This window comes from Delphinus delphis, chromosome 12 (genome assembly GCF_949987515.2).
Source record: "Delphinus delphis chromosome 12, mDelDel1.2, whole genome shotgun sequence".
Taxonomy (NCBI): domain Eukaryota; kingdom Metazoa; phylum Chordata; class Mammalia; order Artiodactyla; family Delphinidae; genus Delphinus; species Delphinus delphis.
In genome coordinates, this window is record NC_082694.2 from 64,840,452 (window position 1) to 64,853,090 (window position 12,639).

At 38.7% G+C, this 12,639-nt stretch overlaps 2 protein-coding genes across 2 annotated transcripts in view; one reads left to right on the forward strand and one right to left on the reverse strand.

Moving 5' to 3' along the window:
- Window positions 1-1,668: 1,668 nt before the first annotated feature.
- NLRC4 (NLR family CARD domain containing 4) overlaps window positions 1,669-12,639 on the forward strand; it is a 31,504-nt gene continuing 20,533 nt past the window's right edge. Inside the window, exons 1-5 of the mRNA XM_060026321.1 lie at window positions 1,669-1,828; window positions 2,717-2,977; window positions 3,844-5,838; window positions 11,129-11,221; window positions 11,373-11,543. Of these exons, the coding sequence (XP_059882304.1) occupies window positions 1,669-1,828; window positions 2,717-2,977; window positions 3,844-5,838; window positions 11,129-11,221; window positions 11,373-11,543 (2,680 nt within the window). The remainder of the gene's footprint in view (window positions 1,829-2,716; window positions 2,978-3,843; window positions 5,839-11,128; window positions 11,222-11,372; window positions 11,544-12,639) is intronic.
- SLC30A6 (solute carrier family 30 member 6) overlaps window positions 5,481-12,639 on the reverse strand; it is a 66,621-nt gene continuing 59,462 nt past the window's right edge. Inside the window, exons 16-17 of the transcript XR_009521470.1 lie at window positions 6,497-6,664; window positions 5,481-5,587 (exon numbers count right to left, since the gene is read on the reverse strand). The gene's annotated coding sequence lies outside the window, so the exon portion shown is untranslated. The remainder of the gene's footprint in view (window positions 5,588-6,496; window positions 6,665-12,639) is intronic.

Sequence of the window (12,639 nt, forward strand, 5' to 3'; positions counted from 1 at the left end):
CAACAAATGTTAATTAATTAACCACAGTTCTAGGCCCTGGGGGTATAATATCAAAACAAAGCATGCTTTTTGTTCTCACAGTGCTTACAATATGGTGTATATTTGCGAGTGTAATTCAGGAATGGAGGGTACAGGGAGAAGGTGGAATAAGGGTAAAATAGACAATAAACAATATTTATGTGAAAAATGATAACACAAATAAAATATAAATAATTGGTAGGTGCAAAATGACATCTCATTATGTTAATTGTGTTTTTATTTCTGTGGGTGTTTCCAGAACACATCTCCTATTTGTAACAGTAATTGAATAAAGACGCTATTCTTTCTGATCTCTTTGTCAGTCCTGAAGATGCACTCAGGAAGAATATTACATGATCTATCTTTTTATCAAGTCAGCAATTCAAATCTGAGTCCCTTCAGAAGAAGGAAAGTTCAGCTCTGTTCCACTAGAAATTATCTCCTGTTGGAATTTTCTTATATGCTGAGAATATTGTAATACATTAAGATTTTATTCAAGAATCAAAAGTACATTTATATTTCCTATATTACCTGAAAGCATTTTTCCCCTTAGTGCAATTTGTTGCCCCTAATTTCTTCAATGATATGTCTAATTTTTTTGCCTATTGAACATGAATGTTCTTTTATACAAGCTTGCTTTTCATTAAACTCTCTGGTTTTTATGGTTGAAAAGGAAAAAATATTGGTCTCCTGCCATCACATACTCGGGCTTACCCTCCTGGTCAGAAAGCAGAGAGATCTGTCAAGATCATTGTGAAGAAACACGGAGTAGATCTAAGTGGCGACCAAAATATAACTCTTTCCGCTTTGATGACTGGGTGTAGACTATGCTATCCAATGTAGTTACTAGTAAGTAGCTATATGTGTCTATTTAATGCAAATTTAAATAAACAAAGACTAAATAAAATTTAAAATTCAGTCGCACGTAATTTAAATAAACAAAAACTAAATAAAATGTAAAATTCAGTCTCACAGTCACGCTAGCCACATTTCAAGTGCTCAATAGCCACACGTGACTAATGGCTCCACTACTGGACAGAGCAAATATAGAACATGTTTATCATCTCAGAAAATTCTACTGTACAGCACTAGTCTAAACAGAGATATTCTGCTAAGAATGAATACTGGATGAATGAATAAGCAGCATGGTTTTCACTTAACTACTTGATAAGAGAGGAGTATGGTAGTCCACACTCAGGGAGATACCATGGCTAGTAATAAGAACATCTTACAGTTACATAGCAGCACACTTTTCAAATTTTAAAATATTTTTATGTCTGTGCCTTATGTGACTTTATTCAGTCTTTTTCATGAGCCTTTTAAAGAATTAAAGTATCAATATCTTAATTTTACAGCTGAAGAAATGTCACCTCCAAAAGGCTAGTCCTGTGATCTTGCGGTGGTCTCTAGGCCTTTCTAAGTGACTAGAATCAGACTTAGAGGTTGTCTCCATAGGGAGGATGTAGAAGCCTAGAAAACAGATGAGACCCCAGAGGGCGAGAGAGAGACTTGCTGACCGGCCACGTAGACAGGGATGTGGTAACATTCCAGCTGAGGTTAGCAGTAGAGATCTGCATGGGACAGAGAGAAAGGGGATCTGGGGTACGATCCTGGGGGTCTGAGTGCCTGATGGTGTAATTCAGACCAGAGATGCCTCAGGGTCTTCGGGAGGAGGTATCCACTTGGATGAGTCAAGAAAGATTTGAAAACCAGGAGCAGCCTAGCCCAAGAGGAAAAGTAGTGCAGACAGTGTCTGAGAGTACAACACCAGGGAGGCACTTCTCCGAGCTGGCATGGACTGCCTGGGAGAGTTAGATCTTGGCAAGGCAGACACAGAAACGAGACAGCTTCTTCAGGGAACCTCACTGTGAGAGGTGAGAGAGCTTAAACTGAATACAGACGACTATTTTGCAGTGATACTCTTCAGAAAATACCAAATTCTATGGGAGATAAAATGTGCTACTCCTTTGAGTGTTGACAGCAGAATAATGGCTAAAAATAGTAGCTAACATTTATTGAGCTATTACTTTGTATGAAATACTATACACGAGTTCTCATTACAACTTCATAAGTAAAATACTGTTCTCAACTCCATTGTACAGACAAGGAACCAGTGGTGTACTACAGCTGGTTCTTACTGTTTTGTGAGAACTCACTGTTAATTTTTATGATTTTTGTTAGCCAGTTGACATACATTGTTAGCTTGAATTTGGCCTCAGTGGGAATATTTATAACATGCAGATTGGTACGTGTTATGAATTCAGGCCTTTACCCCCAGAGAGGCAGTGTGTTCAACATTTATCAGCACAGCATTGAAATAGGCTCAAAGAGGTTTAGCAACTTGCCAAGGTTACACAGATGGTAATGGCAGATCGTATGCCAGTCTCCCTACTTGAAAGCGCATCGTCTTACCCCTATTACCTTAGTGCGGATGCTTTTATATCAAGGACAAGATTGCTCACTTTACTTTGTTATCAAAGAAAAAACGTCTTGCTCACCAAGGACTCTGGGGTCAGGAATGAGGGTCTTTACAGCTTTTCTTGAGGGCCTGGAATTCAAGCATTTGGCATCTCCATAACTCAAGATAGGTCCAAAGGGGAAAAAAAAAAGCATGAACCTAATGCCCTGGCAACATAATGCTGATATGCACATTTTGTATAAATGAATAAATATGTATATTTCTCCCCCATCCCCTCAGTGGATTTCATAAAGGAGAACAGTCAAATTCTCATTCAAAGGATGGGAATGACTGTTATAAAGCAAATTTTGGATGAGCTATTTGTATGGAATGTTCTGAATGACAATGAAGTAAACATCATTTGCTGTGAGAAGGTCGAGCAGGATGCTGCGAGAGGGATCATTCACATGATTTTGAAGAAGGGTTCAGAAGCCTGTAACCTGTTCCTTAAATCCCTTGAAAAGTGGAACTATCCTCTGTTTCAGGACTTGCATGGACTTAGTAAGTATTAGTTTTCTTTTAGCTGTTCTACAAATAGAATAAATCATGAAGAAGATCCATAATCCCCATGACAGAACCTCTGCTCTCCTCCCTCCAATGCTCTCATATCACTGGGCATTGGGCTTTGGTTATGTCTGAGGAAAAGCTCAGACACTCTCAGGAAAACAAAACAAAACAAAAAACTCCCACTAGGTCACTTGATGGTGAAGCCAAATAAGTAACTCCAGGGTAAGGGAATAAATGATTTAGCACAGGCTGACTTCAGAATCAAACTGGACAGTGAAGGCACTTAAGAAGCCAAGGCAGTAGGCAGTAGTAGTTGTCAACATTCCTTAGTCTGATGAGGACCATCTGTGGACAAGTGGCCCCCAGACTACCTACTTTGTAATCCAAGCACCATGGTAAAGAGAGCCTGACTGACTAAAGAAGCATGATTCTGCTTTTCATGAAATATTAATTTAGTTTTTCTTTCTTTAAATTAGTCAATTCTTTCCTGACAGATTTTAATCAAGGTTAAGGCTTGATTGGCTGAAAGTTACCCCTGACCATCATTCTCAACCATATCCCCACTATTCTCATGCACTTTCCTTAACCCAAACTCTGGCTCCTCTCCTTTCCAATCAGCTGCTACAAAATTTGGTGGTGGAAAGGAAGAAACACAAGGCAAAAGGGCAAGTAGGGTAAAGGGTAACAGGGAAAAGCAGGAGTAAATATTTGGAACCCTTTCTGCCAGCTCAGAACTGGGGAAGGAAAAGAAAGTCACCAAGGGAAGATTCTCAGCCTCACTCCTCCTTCCTCCTCCTGAACTCTAGGTTCTGGGGAGACACAGAATTGGATCCTCTTCAATTTCACCTCTTCTCTAACAGGTCTTTTTTATCAGATGTCAGAAGAAGACTTAGATGGTTTGGCTCAGGATTTAAAGGACTTATACCATACCCCATCTTTTCTGAACTACTATCCACTGGGTGAAGATATTGACATTATTTTTAATTTGAAAAGCACCTTCACAGAACCGGTTCTATGGAGGAAGGACCAACACCATCACCGTCTGGAGCAGCTGACCCTGAGTGGCCTGCTGGACACTCTTCAGAGCCCCTGCATCATCGAAGGGGAACCGGGCAAAGGGAAGTCCACTTTGCTGCAGCGAATTGCCATGCTCTGGGCCTCTGGAGAGTGCCAGGCTCTGACCAAATTCAAATTAGTTTTATTTCTCCGTCTGAGCAGGGCCCAGGGTGGACTCTTCAAAACCCTGTGTGACCAACTCTTGGATATACCTGACACAATCAGGAAGCAGACTTTCATGGCCATGCTACTGAAGCTACGGCAGAGGGTTCTTTTTCTCCTTGATGGCTACAATGAATTCAAGGCCCAGAACTGCCCAGAAATCGAAGCCCTAATAAAGGAAAACCACCGCTTCAAGAATATGGTCATCGTCACCACCACCACGGAGTGCCTGAGGTACATCAGGCAGTTTGGTGCACTGATTGCCGAGGTGGGGGACATGACCGAGGACAGTGCCCAGGCTCTCATCCGGGAAGTGCTGATAAAGGAGCTCGCTGAAGGCTTGTTGCTCCAAATTCAGAAATCCAGGTGCTTGAGGAATCTGATGAAGACCCCTCTCTTTGTGGTCATCACTTGTGCAATCCAGATGGGGAAAAGTGAGTTCCACTCTAACACACAAACCACACTGTTCTGTGCTTTCTACGATCTGCTAGTAAATAAAAACAAGCACAAACGTAAAGGGGTGGCTCCAAGTGAGGTCACTCGGAGCCTGGACCACTGTGGAGACCTAGCTCTGGAGGGCGTGTTCTCCCACAGGTTTGATTTTGAACCGGATGACTTGTCCAGTGTGAACGAGGATGTTCTGTTGACAACGGGACTCCTCTGTAAATACACAGCTCAACGGTTCAAGCCGAAGTATAAGTTCTTTCATAAATCATTCCAGGAGTACACAGCAGGACGCAGACTCAGCAGTTTATTGACGTCTGAAGAGCCAGCAGAGGTGACCAAGGGGAATGGTCACTTGCAGAAAATGGTTTCCATTTCAGACATTACAACCAAGTACAGCAACCTGCTCCTGTATACGTGTGGGTCATCTGCCGAAGCCACCCGGACTGTTCTGAAACACCTGGCATCAGTGTATCAACATGGCAGCCTCGGTGGGCTTTTAGTCACCAAGAGGCCTCTCTGGAGGCAGGAATCTATGCAAAATGTGAAAAGCACCACTGTGCAAGAAATTCTGAAAGCCATAAACATCAACTCCTTTACAGAGTGTGGCATCAATTTATTCTGTGAGAGTATATCCACATCAAACCTGAGAGAAGAATTTGAAGCTTTCTTTCATGGTAAAAGCCTACATATCAACTCAGAGAACATCCCTGATTACTTATTTGACTTCTTTGAAAACTTGCCTAATTGTGCAAGTGCTCTGGACTTTGTTAAACTAGACCTGTACGGGGGAGCTGTGGCTTCTCAGGATAAGACCACAGAAGATGCAAGCAGGGTCCACATGCAAGAGTCCTCAGGAACCTACATTCCCAGCAGGGCTGTGTCTTTGTTCTTCAACTGGAAGCAGGAATTCAAGACATTGGAGGTTACACTCCGGGATTTCTGCAAGTTGAATAAGCAAGATATCACATACCTAGGGAAAATATTCAGCTCTGCTAAAAGCCTCAGGTTGTACATTAAGAGATGTGCCGGCATGGCTGGAAGCCTCAGTTCGGTCCTCAGCACCTTTAAGGACATTCACTCCATCATAGTGGAAGCCAGTCCCCTCACCTTAGAAGACGAGCGGCATATCACATCTGTGACAAACCTGCACACCTTAAGTATTCACAACCTAGAGACTCAACAGCTACCAGGTATTGTAAACATTAGCAGTTTAAGCTATAATTAAACCCGGCTAGTTACTGTGGAAATATTAGATATTATTTGTTTTTCTTGAAATTTTCTAATAGTTTCTACTAGTGTCAGGACTTGGAAGGGAAGTGGAAGGGCTTGGGAGAGACTTCCATGTCAGGGGAAGGCTGTCAGATTGGGAGGCCCTAGGAAGGATTCCCAGAGCTGAAGCTCTGTAGTCTGACTGAATAGCTATGTAGTATATATATGGTAAAGTGTGTGTTTGTATGTTTGTCTGTGTTTGTATACAGTAGGTTAAGCTTGTCTTCTGTGAACCCTCCCTCTTGTCAGCATCTCTGTCTTAACCCAACATTCACTGCTTTCCTGCCAAGTAGCACCCCTCCTTCTTTGAAGTCTGGGAGGAAATCCCACCATAAACTAATCACCTGCAGAAGCTGGTGGCTAACTGTGTCACTAGATTCTCATCTAGGAAATTGCAGCACATCCAGCCCCAGCCCCACCCCAAATATCATTCATTTTGAAGGAAGATTTTGGGAACAGTTTTTGTCGAACATGAAGAAATTCCAGACTTCAGACACATACATGTGGGGTCAATCTTTCTGGGTAAAGGGGAGTTTTCCCCAGATTCACAATAACACTAAAGGTGAGTGTCTCCCTTACCTGTGTAGTCCAGCCACACCTGTGTAGATCAGTCCTGTTGCCCAGAGCAGGGGCTGCTGAGTTCTGTGAAGCTATGGGCCGGCAGGAGCCTTGTTCTATGTGACTGTAATCTGATATTCATTTTCATCCACAAGTGGCTTCCCATTAGGCTCTGCCTCACTTGTCACCCTGTAGAGGACATATTCTATCATTTTAAGAATCTAGAACCTTTTGTACAGATAAGCTTTGCAACCTCCTACTCAATGCAGGAAGACCTTCTATAAGATTCTGGATAGTCACTCAGACTTTATTAGACTGCGTTCTGTGTTAGGAGGCTTTACCATCTTCTCTTGATGGCCATTTGTTTGTGCTGATATTGCAAACCGGTCACTTACATGCTGAATTTGACCTACATATAATTAAAAATTTTCTTTTTAATGTTTGCCAATATTTTGTTCTTAATATTTTAAATTTATTTTTTGAGTAATATATTTACATGGTCCAATTTATAAAACAATCTATGATGAAAAGTCTCCTTCCGTTCTCTCTCCCCTAGCTATGACTCTTCTCCCTAAAGGAGATGCCACCATTTTGAAATTGGGAAATATCATGTGAAAATACAGGTTTCTCATTCCTCTTGAAAATTATAGATTTGACAACTGCAGTTGGTAACAACTGGCTAGAGCTTCATGATCTGCTCCTACACTCTTTGGAAAGACACATAATCTCCAGTTGGGCACAAAGCCCATCTGTTCTACTTCTTATAATAACATCATCTCCCTGGCCCTCTTTGACATTTGAGTTTGCAATCAGCACTTATTTTTTCTTATAGCTAGAATCTAGTCACTACTGAAAGACATGTCGGTTATTTCCAGTTTGGGCAATTATAGATAGAACTACTATAAACATTCTTATGAAAGTTTTTAATGTGAAAATAAGTTTTCAATTTACTTGGGTAAATATGTAGGATTAGCGTTGCTGAGCCATATGACAAGTGCTTGTTTAACTTTTTAGGAAACTTCCAAACTATTTTCCACTTTGTACATTTTACATTTTCAGTAGCAATACATGAGAATTTTAGTTGCTCTGCATTCTCACTTAATGCTAAGCATTTAGTATTATTTCTGTTTTTCTTTTTGTCATTTTACAATAAGAAAAAAAAAAACAGACAATACCAAGTGCTGATGAGGATGTGGAGCAACTGGAACTCTGTGTATGGTGTTATATCATCAGAGTTGGCTAATAAAAGTTGAAAATTCTTCATGTGCTTGTTTGCAACTTAGTGAAATGTCTCTTCAAGTTTTTACCCAGTTTTTAAAAAGTATTTATTTATATTTTTATTTTGGCTGTGCCAGGTCTTAGTTGCAGCACGTGAGATCTTCGTTGTGGCATGTGGGATCTTTAGTTGTGGCATGCAGGCTCTTAGTTGCAGCATGCAGACTTCTTAGTTGTGGCTTGTGGACTCTTAGTTGTGGCATGCATGCAGGATCTAGTTCCCTGACCAGGGATCGAACCTGGGCCCCCTGCATTGGGAGCATGGAGTCTTACCCACTGGACCAACAGGGAAGTTCCTACCCATTTTTAATTGGGTCAATTTGTTTTCTTAATGTTGAGTTTTACATGTTTTTTTAAAAATATATTCATGATACAAGTCCTTTGTGAGATAAGTGATTTGAAAATATTTTCTCCCAATCTGTAGCTAGTCTTTTCATTCTTTAACAGTGTCTTTCATAGAACAAAAGTTTTACATTTTGTTGCTGTCCATTTTTTTTCTTTATAAATCATGCTTTTGGTGTCATGTCTAAGAACACTTCGCATAACCCCAGGTCATGATGATTTTTTTCCTATATTTTCTTTTAAAGTTTTATGTTTTACATTTAGATCTATGATCCATTTTGAGTTAACATTTGTGTAAGGTGTGAAGTTTAGATCAAGGTTCATTTTTCTTCCCTATGGATATCCAGTTGTTCTGTTTATTGAAATGACTATTCTTTCATGTTTGAATAGCCTTTATATCTTTGCCCAAATTTTTTGGCTATAGTTGTATGGGTGTATTTCTGGATACTATTTTCCATTGATCTTTCATTTGTCAATACCCTTGTCTATCCCTTGCAAATACTACATTGTCTTAGTAACTTTTACTTTATAGTAAGTCATAAAATTGGGTAGTGTTATTTCTCCAACTTTCTTCTTCTTTTTCAATATAATTTTAAAATATTCTAGTTCCTTTGTCCTTCCATATAAATTTTAGAATCACATTTTTTTTTGTTTTTTTTTTTTTTTGGCTGCATCGCACGGCCTGTGGGATCTTAGTTCCCCAACCAGGGATTGGACCTGAGCCCTTAGCAGTGAAATCACAGAGTCCTAACTATTGGACTGCCAGGAAATTCCCAAGAATCACATTGTTTATATCGTCAAAAACTCTTCTTGGGATCTTGGTTGGAATTACGTTAAATCTATAGAACAATTTAGGGAGAATTGACATTGTTATTATGTTGAATCTATGACCATGGTTTCTCTTTCCATTTGTTTAGATTTTCCTTGATTTCTTTTTTCACCATTTTGTACTTTTCATCATGTTGATTGTGTATATGTTTTTTAGATTTATACCTGTTTCATTCATTTGGTAATTTAAAAAATGGTAATTTAAAAATGGTAATTTAAAAAAATTTGGTTACCAATTATTTATTGCTACTACAGAAATACAGTTGATTTTTGTGTGTTGATCTTGTACTCTATACCTTTGATAAACTTATTTCATGTCCCTTCCAAAAAGATTATTTTCATTTCTTCCTTTCCAATTTTGTATTCCTTTTATTTATTCATTTTTTAAAATAAATTTATTTCGTTATCTTTGGCTGCGTTGGGTCTTTGTTGCTGTGCGCCGGCTTTCTCTAGTTGCAGCGAGCAGGAGCTACTGTTGGTTGTGGTGTGCAGACTTCTCATTGCGATGGCTTCTCTTGTTGCAGAGCACAGGTTCTAGGTGCACAGGCGGGCTCTAGAGTGCAGGCTCAGTAGTTGTGGTGCACAGGTTTAGTTGCTCTGCAGCATGTGGGATCTTCCCAGACCAGGGATCGAACCCATGTCCCCTGCATTGGCAGGCAGATTCTTAACCACTGCGCCACCAGGGAAGTCCCTGTATTCCTTTTATTTCATTTTCTTGCCTTACTGCACTGATTATGACTTGCAGTATAGTGTTGAAAAGGAGAGGTGAAAGTGAACATCCTCCCTTGTTCCTGATCCTAGGGAGTAAGCATTCAGACTTTCACCATGAAGTGTGATGCTAACTGTAGTTTTTTTGAAGGTGCCTTTTATCAGGTTGGGGAAGTTTCCTTCTATTCCTAGGTTGCTGAGGATTTTTATCATGAATGGTTATTGGATTGTATCAACAATTTTTGCTGTATCAATTTATATGATCATGTAGTTTTTCTTCCTTAGACTGTTAATATAGTGAAGTACATGGATTGATTTCCAAATATCAAAACAGTCCTGCATTCCCTGTATGAAGCTCACTTGGTGGTAGTATAATATTCTTTTTATATATGGCTGGACTCCTTGGTAATATTTTGTTGAGGATTTCATAAGTGATATTGGTTTGAAGTTTTCTTTTGTTTTATTCCCTTAGTCTGGGTTTCAGATTGGTTAATGGTAGTGTCATAAAATGAGTTGGGAAGTGTTGTCTGTATTTCTGTTTCCTGGAAATGATTGTGTAGAATTGGTGTTATTTCTTCTTTGAAAGTTTGGTAGAATTTTCAAGTCAAATTATCTGTCCCTGCAACTTTCTTTTTTGGAAAATTTTAAACTACAAATTCAATTTCCTTAGTTATACAGGACTATTCAGATTACTTATGTAATGTTGGGTAAATTTTACTAGTTTGTGCCTTTCAAGAAATTGTGCAATTTTGTCTATGTTGTCAAATTTATGCATGTAGATTTGTTCATATTATTCTCTATCCTTTTAACATCTGTGATTTCTGTAATGATATCTTCCCTTTCATTTCTGATATTGGTAATTTGTTATTCCTCATTTTTTCTTTGTCAGTCTTGCTAGAAATTTATCAATTTTATTGATCTTTTTAAAGATATAACTTTTAATTTCCATTGATTTTTCCCTATTGTTTCTGTTTGTGATTTGTGATTGATTTCTGCCCTTATCTTTATTATTTTATTGCTTTGTCTTGCATTGGGTTTATTTTGCTCTTTTCTCTCTAGTTTCTGAAGTAGTAAGCTTAGGTTGTTGATTTGAAAACTTTCCTTATTTCTAATATAAGCATTCAATGCTCTAAACCTCCCTTTAAGTAACTGTTAACTGGAGATTTTGATATATTTTAATTTCTGTATTTTTCAAAATATTATCTAATTTTCCTTGAGACTTCCTGTTTGATCCATGCTTGTTTAAAAGTGCGTTGTTTAACATCCAACTGTTTGGAGATTTCCCAGTTATCTTTCTGTTATTGTTTTCCATTGTAATTCCATTATATTTTTAAAACATGTTTTTAGCTAAGGAAGATCTCCATCTCTCACCAAAAAAATATATTTTTGTGTCAATTTCATGAGCATTTCTTGCCCATAGTGACAACTAAAATCTTTTGATTGGTAATAGAAATATAGTAAATGACAGCTGAACATAGTCCAATCCCTTTTCTTTGGCAGGTGGTCTGACTGACAGCTTAGGTAATTTGAAGAACCTTATGACGCTCATACTGGATAATATTAAGATGAATGAAGAAGATGCTATAAAACTAGGTCAGATTTTTGTTTTCTCTAATATATTTACTAATACAAGTTTGATAATAAGAACAGCTAAGATGCTTTAACACTGGCTGTGTCTATACAAGGCAAGGATGCCTTTATGTACTTGGTGACTTAATGCATTTCCTTTCCTTTTTTTTTGCAGCTGAAGGTCTGACAAATCTGAAAAAGATGTGTTTACTTCGTTTGACCCACTTGTCTGATATAGGGGAGGGAATGGATTACATAGTCAAGTCTCTGTCAGCTGAACCCTGTGACCTTAAAGAAATCCAATTAGTCTCCTGCTGCCTGTCAGGAAATGCTGTGAAAACCCTAGGTAACTGCTGCCTGCATTATGAAAATAGTGTAAGAAAACACGCGATATTTTCATACTAAGGCATGCTAAGTCTCTCAAATGGAAATTTAATTTTTAGGGAAACTGGAAAAGATAATAAAGACTTCTAGGTAATATCTAACTTGTTTTTAATGACCTTCTTCATGAATGGAATGAAAATTTATTATGGATAAATAATAGGAGAGAATTTCAGGATAATTGAAGATGTTGTCATTTTAAGAAAAGGTAAAGAGGAAGAAAATAAGAAATAGGTGCTTGAAGCTTGGCACATATTCTGTTATATAATAACTGCTTAATAAAGATTTGGATGAATGGATAAAGAAGTGATTGAGAAGCAGAGAGAGAAGGATTTCCTTAAATGTTTTCAGGCTTTCCAAAGCTTACCTATTGCCCTGTAAAGAAGGAGTTAATGTGCATCAATATGAGTTGAGTCTTTTGAGTTCTTAAAGTGTGCATATACCAAGTATGGAGAAACCTTTGCATATTTAAGGATAAACTAGATATGTTCGATTCAGATTATTTTTTAATTTAGATTTTGGTAAAAAAGATGGTCTAGCCTTTTAAAAATAGAATACACAACTGCTAGGAGTCTGTAAAGTTTCCTAAGGAAACTATTTATATGCCAATATAAACCAAAAGCTAGAGAAACCCAGGATTAGAAAAGGCCAGATAAACAACGGAAAGCATGAGAATGATGACCATACTACTTTACTTCTCTACTTGCTCTGCAGCGAGAAAGGCTTAGAACTTAAAATAGCAGCTGTACCCTTTTTAAGAGGAGTTCTGCAGGTTTTTTATTTTAAACCAAATCCCAGAAGATATTTTATTATAAGAAAAAGGGTCATATGATTGCTTAAAATTAATAATAGTGGGCTTCCCTGGTGGCGCAGTGGTTGAGAGTCCGCCTGCCGATGCAGGGGACACGGGCTCGTGCCCCAGTCTGGGAAGATCCCACATGCCGCAGAGCAGCTGGACCCATGAGCCATGGCCGCTGAGCCTGCGCGTCCGGAGACTGTGCTCCACAACGGGAGAAGCCACAACAGTGAGAGGCCTGCGTACCACAAAATAAATAAATAAA